We start from the raw sequence: 17,000 nt of genomic DNA on the forward strand, positions 1-17,000 counted from the left end.
AGAGAGAGAGAGAGAGAGAGAGAGACTATCAACATAGTTTAGTTGTAGAAATGTACGTGATGCAAGTGGAGAAGAGATTTGTCCTTCTAGTTTGCTCAATCTTATACTCTTGGCAGCATCTTCCTTTCCTCTTTCCACCATCATCATTGTGGATTTTCACTACGAGCACTAACACTACTACCATTACTAATAGCTTAGGCACAATGGCAATGTCAATGTTTTTTTTTGAAACTTGTCCAAGGAAAACCAAATGCATGACTAACGCACCAAAACATAAAACACAATGAGGCCTCATAAAACAATGTTTGATTTGAGGCATATGAAATGAGGAGAGAGGCAAGTGAAGCAGCCTAAAAAAGATTAGAAATCAATGTAAATCTACCATTGGATGAGTTTTCGTGTGTGTGTGTGTGTGTGTGTGTGTGTGTGTGTGTGAGAGAGAGAGAGAGAGAGAGAGAGAGAGAGAGAGAGAGAGATAGAGAGTCTTTCAAACCATATGGTGACATTTTCCATGACACCAAACAACACAACTTGAAAATACAACTTGAATGACAGCTTGCAAATACAACCACAAAATCTACGCACTTCACAAGCTTTCACATATACCATGGATGTCTACCCAAGGCACACTATTCAAACTATGAAGCAACTTAACTTCACAGCTTAAGCCAAGAGAGAGAATGGAAATCCAACACATTGCATGTTAAAGTTGATGAGTATGTGATGCAAGTTCATACAAACAGCATTTTCTAAGTTTGCAGCACACTATACAAATAACATATAAAACCATGAATGCAAATCACTATACAAATAACATGTAAACCCCGACAACATATCAACCCAAGAAATCCGTAAACCTAGACTTATTTGATAACCAATAATGTAAACCCGGTACACATATCAACCCAAGAAATCCATAAACCCAGACTTAATTTAACCTACGAACATGTAAACGTGGATAACATGTCAACCCAGTAAATTTGTAACACAAACTTGATTTAACCACCTAGAATAAGCCGAGGAGAGAATGAAAAGTTCACATTCCATGTTAGAGCTGATAAGTATGTGAAACAAAATCATACAAACGACATAGTCACTCAAACAATCTCAAGCAAGGATGCTTGCAGGTGAAGATAAAATCTCTTGCACCTCATCCTCGTTACTACTAACATCTTGGGCGCCATCTTGCTCACTTACACTCTCACTGTCCCCTTTGCCACTTCCACCACCTTCATCCTCGTCATCAGTCCGATCATCCTCACCGTCATCACTGCCACCACCTATGTCACCCCCACCATCGTCATCACCGCCACCACTTATGTCACTCCCACCACTTATGTCATCACCGCCACCACTTATGTCACCCCCACCATCGTCATCATCACCACCGCTTATGTCACTCCCACCACTTATGTCATCACTGCCACCACTTATGTCACTCCCACCATCGTCATCATCGGCATCCCCATCGCTACCATAATCGGGATCACCATCCCCACTCCCATCCTGGTTAGACTCGTCATCCTCATCTCCATCGCCATCACTCCCTCCGCTACTCCCCTTGCTGCTTTTATCCTTGTCACTACGAACAATCAAGGTCCCCACTTTGATCCAGTGCTGCAATAAAATAGATTAATTTAAACTTAGACACATCATAAACCCGAGCACTTACAAAAACATAAACCCAATTAAAACAGTAAAGTTGGCTTCTATGACCATAGAACTTACCCTAGATTCGTAGCCTTCCTCCACGTGACTCTTGATCTCCTTTTCCATTGCCTCTTCCCTTTGATCAATTGTTTTCATGTGGTTGTCCACAAATTGCATGATGAAAGTATCTTTCTTCATGGCCGTTTGAGCCTTGCGCGGAAGAACATCCCAAGTGAGGGCTGCCCTATTCTTTGCTCTCTCCTCAATCCTCTTGCGATTTACTGCAAACTTTCGATTCACATCCTTAAAGCACTGTTGGGCCCGTACCTGATCTCGTATACTTGACTTGGGCACGTCGTTGTTGACACTCCCTTGAGGCCGCCCTCTGAGCCTTTGAGGGATGAAGACATCCAGCCCATGTGCTTTCTTTAAGTGTTGAATCATCCGTGATCGCTTCTCCATGAGAGTGTTCCGACTCGCACATGGTGGTTCAGCCCGACAGATCCTCACCAACTTAACCCCATTGATAACCTCAACATAAGGCGTCTACATCCAATACAATACAAAAGGCAAAGCAAGTCAGTGACAGATAAACTCGGGAATTAAAAAATACTAGACACACACACACAGAGAGAGAGAGAGATAGAGAGTTGCACGCCATGCCGTGACAAATAAACCCAGGCAATAAGAATACTAGACATAGAGAGTTGCACACCATGCCGTGACATATAAACTCAAGCAATAAGAATACTAGACACACACACACACACACACACACACACACACACACACACACACACACACAGAGAGAGAGAGAGAGAGAGAGAGAGAGAGAGAGAGAGAGAGAGAGAGAGTTGCACACCATGCCGTGACAGATAAACCCGGGAAATAAGAATACTAGAGAGAGAGAGAGAGAGAGAGAGAGAGAGAGAGAGAGAGTTGCACACCATGCCGTGACAGATAAACCTAGGGACTTCTTACCACAGTTGTGGAGGTAGTACAGCTTGCCCTTGATTGTTTTTCTCTCTTTACTTGAAGCTTGGGCCGCTTTGAAGAGCCGACAAGAGCAAGAGACTTATCCGCTGGCCCTTCATCCTCTTGCCCCTTCTCCACATGCTTTTTAGCCTTATTCTTCACACCATCCCTCTTTAGAGCAATCTTAAACTCTGGCACCTTCTCTAACTGCCCCTTGCCCGTGTGCCCTTTCACCTTGACCTAACCATTTTATCAAAGAAGAGGAAAACCATAAGATAAAAAGACACAATTCATTGGCTTCTTGCACAGCACTTGAGTGGCTTACCTCATCAATAGCAAGTTTCCGCTCGATGGCCTCACGGACTTCCACCTCTTTCATCCTCTTCAACCTCTTCACATTTTGTTGCTCGGGGACCGCCGTACCTTCTTTCTCTTTCACATCGGCCTTGGCCTTTCTCTTGTTCACCTATGACAAAGCACTCAGACATAAACTCGGGTGCAAGGACCAAAAACACTTGCAAGGCACACTTTCATTGCAATAGTCTGCCTAGGGCCGTTTGTTGCATACCTGTGTCTTGGGTGGCTCGGAGCCTACTGTGCCACTCAACTTCTTTGCTTGACCACTCTTTTGAACCTTCAAGGGACTTGATCCTTCAAGCACAATCATATCCTGCACACATTGACACCCGTGAACACCTTACAGCCGAAATAATTTCCAAAAAAATTGCACAATACACGGGCACTGACAGATAAACCCGGGCACAGTCCTACGTGTTTAGTTTGTTGGTCCTCCTTTGGAGCCTTAGGAGCCTTTGGAGTCCCTGGACGGGTGCCCACTGTGCTGCACACCTCCTTTGACTGGACGCTTTTTTGAGCCTTCAACGCGCCTGATCCTTTAACCAGATTCAAACCCTGCACATGTTAAACACCTAGGAGCACTTAACAACTAGCGATACTCGGGCACTGGTAGATAAACCCAGGCATTTCTTCTACCTGTTTTGTTGGTTGGGCCTCCATTAGGGCCTTTGGAGCCGGGGCCTTCTTCGAACTAGCATCTTGGCATGGCTCCCGAGCTACATCCGATGACAGAGGAGCATCTTGACCCTGCACAAACCTTACATGTTTTGTTGGTTGGGCCTCCTTTGGGACCTTTGGGACCTTTGGGGCCTTCTTCAAAACAGAGCGTTGGCCTTGCTCTCGAGGTACATCCACCGACAAAGGAGCATCTTGGCCTGGTGGCATTGCAATCTTCAAAGGTGTTGCAATCTTTGGGGCCTTTGGAGCCTTCTTTGAAGCAACACCTTGTCACGGCTCTTGAGGTACATCTGCCGATAGAGGAGCATCAATCTTCACAGGCGTTTCCCTCTTCAAACCCTGCACATGTGAACACTTAACAGCAGGCACAAATTTTCCTTAAACCACACAAATCTTTGGGCAATGATAGATAAACCCAGGCATCTACAGCAAGAGTCCTACATGTTTTGTTGGTTGGATCTCCTTTGGGGCCTTTGGAGCTTTCTTCGAAGCAGCACTTTGGCATGCCTCTCAAGGTACATCCGCCAACAGAGGAGCATCTTGGCCCTGAGGCATTGCAATCTTCAAACCATGCACACGTTGGAACAAGTAAACCCAAAGGTCCACGGATAAACCTGGACATTCACAGGTAAACCTGGGAACTATCTTACTTGTTCTGGTTGTTGGGCCTTTAAAACCCCCTTCTTCCCTTCCTTGGTCACAACAGGCTTGCATGGCTCCGGATCTACAACCGCCAATGGAGGAACATCGTCATTGTTTGGTCCTTTCCCCACTTTCTTTTTCCTTTCCCCGGTCACAGTAGCAGTCTTGACCGGTGAAGGCTCCTGAACAACATCGAGCTGAGACACTGCAAGAAGGAGCTCCACCCCCCACCTCTTTGACCTCCTCAGCCGGTGTTGGCCCCGCCCTCAACTGCGTGGCTCTCATTGCAGACGGCTTTTTGGCTCCCCTCCCAGCCCTTCCAGCAGACTTCTTTGGCGGAGGTGTAGAGTAGGCGGGGCGCCCCTCATTCCCTTCCCCCCTCCCTTCTTCGCCTTGACTGCCATCTCTGCGCAATCCTGGACAGAGCTCCCCCTTGCCCGCAATGCCCTTGAAACCCCCTGGACAGACCTGTGTGATGCCATGAACGACTAGGAGGCTCCCCTCACCTGCCTGAGGTGAGGTGAGGTGACGCACCCCACTTCAAAATCATGGCGCGCATCCCGTCAGATTTCCCCCTCCCCGTCATAATTAATGCCAACGTGGATTTCCGTCACCATCTCACCCCTACCTGGTGGCCACGTCACCCGCTCGATGCCACGTCGTCTCGCCATTCGTTGCCCGAGATTACCTCCTACCCCGAGCGTGCCCCCACCACGCGGACGATCCAGATTGTCTCGTCGACCGCGCCCCAGTTCCGCGCCGTCGATCCCATGAACGAGCTTCTTAAATGCACATGTGTACATAGTCCTGAGGCTAGACAATAGGATGTAACCACCATCCCTATGTTTTTTATAAAAACTTTTCAAAGTACATATGGCAAATTCATTTAGTAATCCAATGCACCAAATATAATTTGTAAAAAAAATACAGCATTGACAGCATTAGCCAGTAAGATGTATACCGGTTATTTCAGACAGTATGCCAACCATTCAGAGTGTGTGCAAAGAGTAGCCAAAAGCACAAGTGTAAACAAAATGTAACAATAGTCTAGACGGTAGAGTAGGATGTAACAATAGTTTAGACAGTAGAGTAGGATGTAACCACCTCCTCTATGTTTTTTTTGAAGAAGAAAATATATTTTCAAAGTATGTGAAAAAAATTCAATTAGTAAGACAATACACCAAAAATATACCCAGCCATGTTCAACACCAACAGTATTAGCCAGTAGGATGCATTAAAAAATCATGTAGAGTGTGTGTAGAGAGTGGTTTTTTTAACGAGTATGCCAAAAGCACAAGTGTAAGAGAAGAAAGAGTACAACGTCAACTATGTTTCCAGAAAAATATCCAACTAGGTACAACCCCGATAGTATAGCCTATTAGGATGTAGTAGAAAACCATTTAGAGCATGTGTAGAGTGCAGTACAATGCAAAAAAATACAAGTGTAAGTTGTAAAATAGAACCGATCACGTAAGCACCAACCTGAGATGTTTGTTCATGCTTAACTAACTCCATTACTCCACAGTAAGCAGTAATGCTCACACTCCTCTCTTTCACATACACACACTTTACGCAATCAAGGCTAAGTGAGGGGCCTAAACAACCCTCACCATTTTTTATAGTAGAACCAGACACGTAGTGACATCTTTTAGTGCACAAAGTGAAAAATCCCCACACATTTGTATACTCAACAGGTCTGAGCTTCAAGGTAGGTGATAACTCCATGTAGCCATCACGGTTAGCCAACAGAAGCTTAGGTATATGAGAGAGAGAGAGAGAGAGAGAGAGAGAGAGAGAGAGAGAGAGAGAGAGAGAGAGAGGGAAGAGGTAATATAGCAGGGTTTTGTATACGAGAAAGAGGGGGTATGCGGTAGGGAGGTAAGAGAGGGGAAGCAAAAGGGGCATGAAGGTCTAAAATATGAACGTGTATAGTCAGGGCATCACCAGTCTTTTAAATGCCGTGTACTGAAATCGAGACATATTGAATCATTCATCAAGTGCCCATTAAAGGGTACTATCCCGTGGGGGGCTAAAAAAATGAACAAATTTATGAGTGGAAACAGGGTAGTGAGTCCCACGCTATATCATACTCATAAACTTTAAGGGGGGTTTTCCCCTCCAAAAACAAAACAAAAAATGAAATGGAGGTTCCAAATGGCAAAATTTTTAAGTGTAAAAATCTGCTCAGGGTTGAAATTACCAATTGCTAAGATAGAGATTTGTATATCAAAGTGTGTCAATACTATTGGGTAAGCAATAGTCAGAGAATGAATCAGATAAAGAGTAACAGGCGACGACAACCTGTCAGAGATAGTGCATTTTGTGTAAGTGAGTGTGAGGGTAAGGGGTTAATCCTTAAAAACCAACTAAATAAGATTGTGATGCATGTGTGTGTGTGTGTGTGTGTGTGTGTGTGTGTGTGTGTGTGTGTGTAAGTTGCAACCCTTTCTATGCTTCTTTTGTGCATATATAGCACGCTCAAGCATAAGGTAGCAAAAACTCAAGTATGAGGAGTAGCAATGTGATTAGCAAAAAGGTAAGAACCCCCCCCCCCCCCGCCCCCTCTCTCTCTCTCTCTCTCTCTCTCTCTCTCTCACACACACACACACACACACACACACACAACCCAGAATGAAAAGCAACCATAGATTTGGTGGAGACCATTTTCCAAGTGGGAGATTGTTAAGTATGGAGGTTGACTTACCCTTGTAATTTTTCTTCTAGAAGCACACTTTTGTAAGGCCCCCGTTATAAGGAGAAACCATCATGCATGACAGAAATCACTCATTGAAAAACCAAAAATTCATACCACCCGAAGTCAACTCGCTGAAACATTCTTTTTCATCAAAATATATTGGTTGGACAACGATCAAAAAGTGACCAAAAAACAGCCAAATAGAGACATTTTCAGTGGTCGATGACCGATGTTCAATGACTGGTGGCTGGCATTTAACGATCGATGGCCGAGAATGGGAATGCATATACACATGGACGGCTACCTCTCACGTGAGAGGGCAACCCTTAGAGGATACTTTACAACTATGAAAGGAGGACTCTTCAACAATGAAAAGTAAAATCGAGAAGAAGCAACAACAAGTGCAAGGTAGAGAGAGAATTAGGTTAGATAATCGTGATAGGTATACAAGTCACGGACATAAGCTGACATACATGTTGAAGCAATGCAAACGTTAGAGGCATTCTAATGTGGGTGATGCATGACTATCGTGGTTTTGGAGATCTCTTTGGTAAGCATGAAACCCATTCATCCCATGAAGTATGATTTTCTCATGATGGTTAATAGTGTGTGAAGTAATTTTTGTTGTCTGTAGAACATAAATATAGTGGTTACAATGCTTGCATTACATGTGGGTGGTCCAAGGATTTTTGCACGCCGGTCGATAGCATTGAAGAAACAAATTTACGAAGGTCATTGAGAACATCTTTTGGAGAACCATGAGAGAGGGTTTTGTGGGAAGGAAGCCAGCAACGATGTCTGCTTAAGAATGATTAGAGAAAAAGGAGAGGTATGACGGGTGCCTTTTACTGCCAAGGATGAAGAGATTCTCAATGTGGTAGGAGTTTCCCTATTGGATAAGATTGAGAATCAATCACTTGCTCGATCCAATGTACATATTAAAAAATGTGGGATGCTTATTGTGGGACCATCTCACCAAAAAGAAAGATATTCTGATTGCAAGGATTGACCTAAGACATTGTGGTTGTATGGACCAATACTGGCCACAAATCCTGAATGAGCCAAAGTGTCTTGAATTTTGACAACAAACCAAAAACGCAAGGTGAAAGAGCAAGAAATTTTGAGAGTGGATTATAAAGAATTCAAAGTGGATTTTTTTAATGTGCAATGGTTGAAGCCGTAAACATGGAGGGCCGTGCTACTACTGTGCAAAGAGGGAAGTCAAGTTTTCTTGAGGTTTGACTCAATTGAAAGATGGACCAATATTTGAGACACATTCGTACTTCCCGAGCATTGTAAACAAGTAGGTCGTATTTTTTCATGGCCTTTTGCATTATCAATTTTTCATGTGACATGGTTCCTCTTTTCTAGGTGCTTTTCTATCCCAAGGCTTCACAACCAAATTGGTGGTATGTCATTGTAGTAGCCATGCAAAGTGCACAAGTCTACAAGGGCTACAATCTCCCATCACCAGAAAAAATAGTGAAAAAGGCAGAGAAAAATGTAGAGAAACACGCTCCAAATAATTTAGAGGAAAACCTAAACAAAAACAATGAAAAAACACAAGGAGAAATATGCAAATAACAGAGATATAGGGATTTATGTTGAATTGTGTCAAGATGAGAGAGAGTCAACTTAAAGTGCAAATACATTGTATTTGAAATGGTAATGAATTAAACCTATTTACATTTAATTTTAATATTTTGTTTCAGTGATAAGTTTAAAGAGTTGATGCAATTCAAAATTGTGTTACTTTTTTAGATTTTAAAGTAAAATGGTTTTTATCTTCAAGTTTACATGTTTATTATGTAGGCCTTGCGTCATCCTTGCACTTTCTTTTTATTTCTTATTTCTTTTTATTTCCACATGGGGAGTATGGTCAGGAGGGTAAGGAGGAGTTTTTAGCATCTCGATCACCCACACAAAGGAAATGGTATGAGGACATTCACTTTGTTCCACCTCAGGGAATTGGCCCAACACAATTACCATCCCTAGTCCCATCACATGGTGTTGGGACTTCACACTAACCCTCTCATTCATCTTATCACCGAAGTGTTGGCACTTCACACCGACCATCATCTTCACACTTTACCTCACAAATCAATCACAGTGCTTTGAGTCATCCGTATCTACCAAGCACTCATGTGAGACATCGCGGGCCTGACGCTTCAATGGTGGAGAAGGCAGATGTTGTGGTGGTTTCACCACTGAGACTTCCACACCACCGTGCAGCCATTGAGCATCCGTTTTTCCCCCTTCATGTGACGCTTCCACACCTCCTACACAGTTGTCTGCTTTGGATTTTTCCCAACAATCAGTCACTCCTACTTTCACAGTACAGGACACACCGCTTACCACTCCTAGCCTCACACTTGCCGAGACTCTCATTGTGTCCCCTCGATATCGCCTAGGAATGCAGATGGACCTGCCTTACACCATAGATCCTACCATCGGCAAGATTTAGGTAGATAAGAATGATCGGAAGGTGAATACTACTATGCACAAATTTTGCTTACAGGTATTCTGTCACCACTTCATGAAGAAATGTAAGGAAATACTAGTCGAGCTCAAAGATAAAGTAATCAACATGCTTCGTAGCGTGTTTCACATGGAGAATGTGGATTCTCTCCACCAAATGGATGCACACACGGATGTGCAACTACTTGAAACACAAGCGTTCGGAGGCACATGAAGCATTGAAAGTTGACTCATCCAAGCCATCTTGGCTCGACAAGGAAGATTGGAAAAATACAAAGAAGTAGTTACATGATAATCCCGATAAGTACAAGCGGCAAAAAGGAGGAGTCAAGGGAGTTTGCACCACTTGGAGAGTGGTGAATAGGTGAGCATTTACTTAAATGCAATTAGGTGAATAAGAGTGGTAAGTGGTGTGTCCTGTACTGTGAAAGTAGGAGTGACTCATTGTTGGGAAAATTACTTTCATGTAAATACATTTGCATTTAATTTTTGTAAGTAATTTCTTAATTTAATTTATGTGTTGCTTTCAATGCATTTAAACAGTGGGTGATGAAAAAACATGAGCCTAATCTATTCAAGCGTAGTTATGGTGCGCAAGCCACAGTCTTCCTGAGCTCATGGAGATTTTGAGATCTCGACCTAGCGAGGTAAAACATACAAAATTTTATCACTAATTTCATTATGTTAAACTATGTGTTTGTATGTAGGGTTGTTACCTAAACTTTTTTTATTGTCTTTTCTTGTATTACAAAATACAATTCACCTTGCAACATGAGGAAACCTTTGATCCAGAGTAGCGCACTCATGTGCTACCATATGTTTTAGTTTTATGTACACAATGTATCTATTGGGGATGATACAAATCTCCCATTTTGCAAAACATTTTACTTAGTGTTTATATGTCATTTCAGTTTGAGAAAGTTTGTCCATTTTTGTGATGTAGCCTTGCACACTATGAACGACTCTTTTTACCTTCGGTGTTGGCAACCCTTGTATATAACGCATTTTTATCAAGAAATAAAAAATTCTCTTCAAATTTCATGTCATCTCAATGTTTTTAGGTTAAGTTGGTGTTAATTGATTTGCTATTATTTTCAAAACTTCAAATTTGTTTACAATGGTGAATTGGGTGGCAATCACGTAACCCCAAAAATTTTGTACTTGCAAGCACCGATATACACGTCCATATATATGGTTATGTGATGATGTCGATCTAAGCATCAATATCTGTATCAATATATGAACATAGTGATGCAAATATCACCGCTTATATCAATGTTTTGATTGCAATGCAGATATCTATGCCTCGAGAGAAAAAACCAAGTTCATCTGCATTGATACGGGCATCACAAGTGTGAAGAGCCCCTTATAGTGGTCGTGCAACACTAGATAGTTAAGTAGGGTTCCTTGATAAAAATGCATCAAGCAAGGCCCCCATCGACCTTGCGAGGTTGAAAGTGTTGGAATTAGGGTTGCAAAGAAACGCACACAGCATGGAGAAGACAAAGGAAGCTCAAGGCACACAATAGAGAGTGTGTTACTTAGTGTGCAATGGAAAGATCAATAGCCCTAGAGTGATGGGCGTATATACAATGCACGGGGAAAAAACCTCCTAAAGAGGGAAAAAATGCCCTGATGGTCCTAGTGTGTTCACACACATCACTACCACATGTATATGGTAACATAGTGGTTGAGAGGAATCTCAAGAAAAATGAATCCTTGAGACCTTAAAACTTCATGTTTTGTGTGTGTGTGTGTGTGTGTGTGTGTGTGTGTGTGTGTGTGTGTGTGTGTGTGTGTGTGTGAGAGAGAGAGAGAGAGAGAGAGAGAGAGAGAGAGAGAGAGAGAGAGTCTACATAACCTTAATTCAAGAGGTCTCCCATTCCCATAATAATATAGAATATGCATTCTATGAAGTTCTTTAATTAATCCCTTATATTTGGGAACCACTATACTGGCATCATCTACACTATTATAGAAGGGAGAGGGATTCCGACCGCCTCCCACCGACATATGTGGATTTCTTCTCACACTGGCAGTGTGCCATACACCACCTTAGCCACACAGGCGACACAACCACACACACACACACACACACAGACGGTTGAAGGCCGTTGGCAATACTAGTAGTATATTATAATTTATGTGGTGAACCTATTGGCATATTTATAAATGATAAAAGGAGACATTTCCGTGTGGAGCAAAAAAAAAAAAGCTTGCGATTACTAAATCCACAAGCAATTGAAATACCTCCTCAAAAGCATGTAGTGAATAACCCATGCAACAAAAGGGTATCCTTGAAAATGAAGTTCTAGAGAGCATATGCAACTTGGCAATATCATCAAGTCACCTATATCTATGCATGTGCTTGTGATTGGGGTGGGAAATCAAAACCAGGATATTGGAGTGGAAGTCTTATGGGTTGTTGGGAGACCTCCTATTCTTGGTATTGATGGCACTTAATTGTCAGGTGGGTGCTCTACCTTAGAGTGAAAATAGTTATAATAAAAAAACACCATGGTTTTATTTTGAACATTCGACATTTTACAAAGTGTGGGTATGTCTACTTAATTCTATGAGATTCTAGGTAAAATATAGAGAAAATTACCAAAATGCCCTTCTAATTTGTGGAAATTCCCAAAGTACCCCTCAAATTTCAAAAATTACCAAAATACCCTTGTATCTATTTTGTTCAAGATCGTTAACTCCCTCGTAGAATAGCTCCAAAGAGTCGACAAAATTATCAATCCAAGGATGGTAGTGACCCGGCTAGGGCATGGAAACATCACACATGGGTGATTGTGTGAGAGAAATGAGATAGGATTGAGTGGAGAAATCACATGAGATTATCTGCAATAGGAAGAAGAGAGAACTAATGAAGGGGATTAGTGTATGCACACACACTAACCCTTATGCTAATCAAGGTCACATCCTAATCACAAGCTCACCCAAGCTCATGGACTTATGATTAGAGAAATGCATGCACAAAACCTTAATCTACACACTAATCTAATCATGCACACACTACTAGAATCAAACATAAAATAGGAAATCAAGAATTAGAGGGTTATTAGTTCTTAATCTACACCATCCAAACACTAATACACAACTTAATGAAAAGCAAGAGAAAGGCAAAAGGACTCATCATCTTCATTGCATGCATACAATCAGTCCATGAAGAGAGTACATGTGGCTCCATGCTTCCTCCTCCATAGCCTCCTTCTTCTTCTTCTCTACTCTAGGTTTCTCTCAAAATGATATCTCCCCTTTTCACATGAGCTACATTCACTTATATACCTAGGGTTTTAAAAGTTATGGCCGGCCACCCAAAATACATGAACTGAATAAACAGACACAACTTGGAACTCAATGTGAGCCCATGAATATATACATAGCAAATGGAAAAATAATGTCCATGAGAAGGTGAAAATGGTTGCTGACGTTGGATGCATCCAACATTCCCCCCTTCCTACGCTTTGTCGTCCCCGACAAAGATATATCGTGTTAAACTCTCCAGGAAGAATATGCCTACAAAAGACAAAAGGCAATGAAGTAGCAAGCATAATCATGTGGCAAATAAGTCATAAGGCAAAGTAAAGCACATTATGGAATGACTAAGTGCAAAGAATTATGAATTGTTAAACTGCCAATAAAAGACAAATAAATTTCACTTACTAAAAATAATTAAACAAGAGTTTTGGGCTTATGGACGAATCTATCACTTAGTTAGCTATGACGAAGGGTTAAAACAGTCACTCTAGTACTAGCTAAGTTAGAAAAAATATATAAAGACAAGATTCCCTATTTGTGTTTATGAGCACAGATAAGCGAACTAACTGTACAACTCAAACAAAAGCTTGAATTTTTTACTTTAAGCTCAATGGAAGTCTTTTCTTTTTCTCTTTCATTTTTATTGCTCTTTCTTTTTCTTTTTTTTCACATTGTTTTTAAGAGCATTTTTTGTGAGTGCTTATTTTGTATGCCTGAGTTTTTTTGCTGCTCAAGGAAAAGCGCCCCACTGGGAATCTCTAGGACTCTAATACCATAGGCTATATGTGAGTGACGCACCAAAATCCAAATGAGATTTCTCCTCCAGCTTAAGCTTTTACACTTGTGGAACTTTTGTGCTTCCAGATCCTTTGTATTCTTACTAGTGCTCTTTGATGTGAAGTGATAAAGCCTCTCTATGCCTAAAACCCTCCTAAGGCCTCAAACATTTAAATATTCTGCCAACTAGGACTTGTAGGTCAAGTAAATCAGTTAACCTAAAAGTCACACCCTCCTAACCTCAAGGCTTATCAATAAGACTAAACTCTATGTTAATTAACTAAAGTATGTACAAACTTATTTATCTCTACTGGCAGATAACAAGACATAATAAAATGGACTCAATCAAACCATAAAAAGCCACAATAAGCAAATATAGGTGTACAAAACATATAGCATAGGAAGTTATACACCTGGAGAAATATGATGCAGCTCCTCAGTAGCTATGGAAATCGGCATATAACTCTGAAGCTCAATGGAACCATGAAATCTGGAAGTTGAAGCCCATCTATGCTGCAAAATCATAAGGCAAGATACTACCACCTAGAAAGGTGTGTCAGCATAGTAGTGAAAGTTTTATTGCAAAATGAAAGAAATCCTAAACTAGGGTCTCAAACCTGGATACCTAGAGGGAAAAAACCCATAGGAAAAAAGTGCCTCTAGTATAAATGCATGCAGCTAGTGCACCATGGTCAATGTGCTCAAGTCAATGGTCTAGTGCAACTAGGAGGGATAAGAGAACTCTCTCCAAACAATAAAGCCTGTAATCGTCTAACTCTCTATCTAATGGTCAATGGTTGGCTAGCTCCTAGCTCCATATGGATGGTAGAATCTATAGCACAAGTAATGGATCTAGAGATGACATCAGCCTATGACTATGTCGTCAAATAACTATGTAGCTTAGAATCCCTCAATGGATGACTCTTGCCTAGCTCTAAATCAATAGCAGGATCAATAGGAATCTCTGGTGAGTTATGGCTCATGGCACCCTGTGGTGTGATAAGTGGTAGGCTCTTAGGTAGACAAAGTTTCAATGTCCAAGGTATCTCAAGGAAGGTATCTCAAGCTCTCCTCATATGTGGTCATAGATATCTAGCTCATGTATGCCCTCGATGTGGATTAGGCCTCTCTAATGGTCATGAAAATGGTCTAGATCTCTGTGGCATAGGTGTGGTCAAAGAAACTGTAGTAGATCTAGGAGGATGTGTAGTGGTCTATGGTCTAAGAACACAAATTTGTTTATGTCCTATATAGAATCCCTGTGCCTCTAGTGACTATTTAGATGTGAGCCAACCATGTGATAGTCCATCATGTGTGTTGTGGCTCTCAATCCAAATTGCTATATCGTCACTAGCTAAAGGTCTAACATGTGTCATCCTACGAGGCACATAAACATGTCTAGTAGTCCTATCATAATCTCTCGATGATGAGCTATAGGCATGATATGTCCTAGGTGGCTCATGGGTGGGACTACTCCTGGTGGGAACATCCTCTAATGTAGGATCTACCTCTCGAAATATCTCAAGTACAATGGTAAAAGTCACTCTCGTCAAAGGGGTCTCTAGATCCTGATGTGTGACGTCTACACTCAAGGGGTGACAGTCACGGTCTCTAAATACCTCATATGTTTGTGTCTTGCATGGGGGGTCTACGTGCTCAATCATCAATGAATCTGATGGTGAATACTCATGAGTAGGTGTCTCTATGCAGGCATCTGTCTCTATAGTAATGTCAACACTCTCATGGTCATGTGCATCGGCTATCTCCTCATGTATAGGTTGTGGTGGGATGTCTACCTCTATGATAGGTGCAAGGGGATCATCAATAATAGCTATGGAATCTGGCACTCTATCAATCTCTAGTGGCTTAGTGCTCGTGTCTAGTGTAGGAGAAATATCACTAGGTTGTACATCCCTCGTAGAACAAGTATCAACCTCTGGAATTGGCAATGTAGGTGGCTCCATGGTAGGGATTTCTAGTGTACTCGTCCTATCATCAATCTTAGCATTCGTCCTCTTCATCATAATCACTCTAGATCGCAGTTGATCAACTATGCTCTGTGTCAAAATATGTCTAGGCGATGAAGCTCTGGGAGGTGACCTGGTATGGGATATCTGTCTAGGAGGTGTATGTGAACTCTCGGTGGGTATCTGTCTAGTATCTTGGCCATGCCGTGGAGAATAGGACAATCCAATCATCAAATAGTAAATCTCACCCAATGGGTCCCTATAAATCCTATCGTGAAGATCTTCAATAAGATATGCCATAACGCTCATGGCTGGCTCAATATTCCATCTCGTCTACTCGTATTTGTATCTACGTCCACAATCATCAACATAAGTCAATGTGTGCTCCAATCTACATAATTGCACTATCCTAGGATGTACATGGGTATCTAAACAATCATTGGGATGTGCTTTGTCAATAGCATCATATGGGCTGGTCGGCAGGGACATGTATGTGCCCTTGAGTTCATCTGTAAAGAACTCAGTCGTACCAAAATGTCTCCTCTAAACTCTGGCTATCTATCGTATAGAAGGGTCTATGTCGTCTGAGAAGGTACCTTTGGTATAGGAATGTCCATTATGGTCAAGAAATCAAGGCATGGCTCCTCTATGGCCTACAAAATGTAGCACAATCTCATCTCGGTCCTCAATACTCGGAGTGTCAACCCTAGGTTCGGCTCCTGCCTGCATGGTGGCTCTAGGTGATCTAGCAATCATCGGTAAATTTGGTGCATGTGATTTGGAAAGCTCAGTATCTAGTATGCTCATGGCTGGCAGTGTGGAAGGTGGTACCATGTCTACAACCTCTCTAGCATGTGTGCTAATAGTAGGAACAATCAAAATCTGAGGTGTAACTGTCACTGTGGCACGTAGCTCTGGTCATGCACTAGTATGACTCTGCATCCGACGCTCCATATCTACCCTAGCAACTGCTATGATCTCTGCTAAGGTCAATTTCCTAGATGGTGGTGAGGCTGGAAATCTTGGAGGTGATTGGACCTCAAGAACAATGACTGCCAAAGTCTAGCAGTCTAGGTCAAAATTGGTCTTAGGGGGCAATAAACCAATGCACTAGGTGCAAGGAGTAATCTGGCAATGAATGGCTATCCAAATGGTAATCGGGATCTCTCTATATAATCAAGCTCTAAAATCGGTCACTCGGTCAAAGCCGTAGCCAAATGTAGGTCTAGTAACCAAATCGAGCTCTAATCGCGCGTCGGTGTGCTAAGAATAGCCAAAAGCGGCCAAATCAAGATCTCACGTGTGAAAGTCTCTAACTAGCTAAATTTGGTCAATATCAAGGCCAAAACAAATCTCTATCGCAAGTCGAGATCAAATATGGTCAATCGTGGGACTCTGCGATCAAATCGAGCCAAAATGCAATATTGCACGTGAAACAGCTCTAAAACATGTAATCTGGAAAATCGTAGACCCAAAATCAAAATCTGTGTCAGACAAGGTTTGTGTGTGTG

At 42.0% G+C, this 17,000-nt stretch overlaps 1 protein-coding gene across 1 annotated transcript; it reads right to left on the reverse strand.

The window, feature by feature from the left end:
* Positions 1-1,107: 1,107 nt before the first annotated feature.
* On the reverse strand, positions 1,108-4,767 carry LOC147421497 (uncharacterized). The gene is made up of 10 exons (XM_086502945.1): positions 4,534-4,767; positions 4,311-4,466; positions 4,102-4,230; positions 3,619-3,999; positions 3,397-3,537; positions 3,194-3,295; positions 2,951-3,091; positions 2,632-2,865; positions 1,729-2,196; positions 1,108-1,617 (listed from the first exon to the last, which is right to left on the reverse strand). The coding sequence occupies exons 4-10, from the start codon at positions 3,865-3,867 to the stop codon at positions 1,108-1,110; spliced, it is 1,845 nt and encodes a 614-aa protein (XP_086359071.1). The 5' UTR covers positions 3,868-3,999; positions 4,102-4,230; positions 4,311-4,466; positions 4,534-4,767.
* Between the last annotated feature and the right edge of the window lie 12,233 nt (positions 4,768-17,000).

Source organism: Adiantum capillus-veneris, chromosome 27 (genome assembly GCF_014529385.1).
Source record: "Adiantum capillus-veneris isolate H3 chromosome 27, ASM1452938v2, whole genome shotgun sequence".
NCBI lineage: Eukaryota > Viridiplantae > Streptophyta > Polypodiopsida > Polypodiales > Pteridaceae > Adiantum > Adiantum capillus-veneris.

Coding starts and splice junctions, on each gene's coding strand:
- LOC147421497 (XM_086502945.1), bottom strand. CDS start 3,867: ATGCCACCAGGCCAAGATGCTCCTTTGTCGGTGGATGTACCTCGAGAG. Junction 3,092..3,193: donor CCGAGCCACCCAAGACACAG/GTATGCAACAAA, acceptor GCTTTGTCATAG/GTGAACAAGAGAAAGGCCAA. Junction 1,618..1,728: donor AGGAAGGCTACGAATCTAGG/GTAAGTTCTATG, acceptor ATTTTATTGCAG/CACTGGATCAAAGTGGGGAC.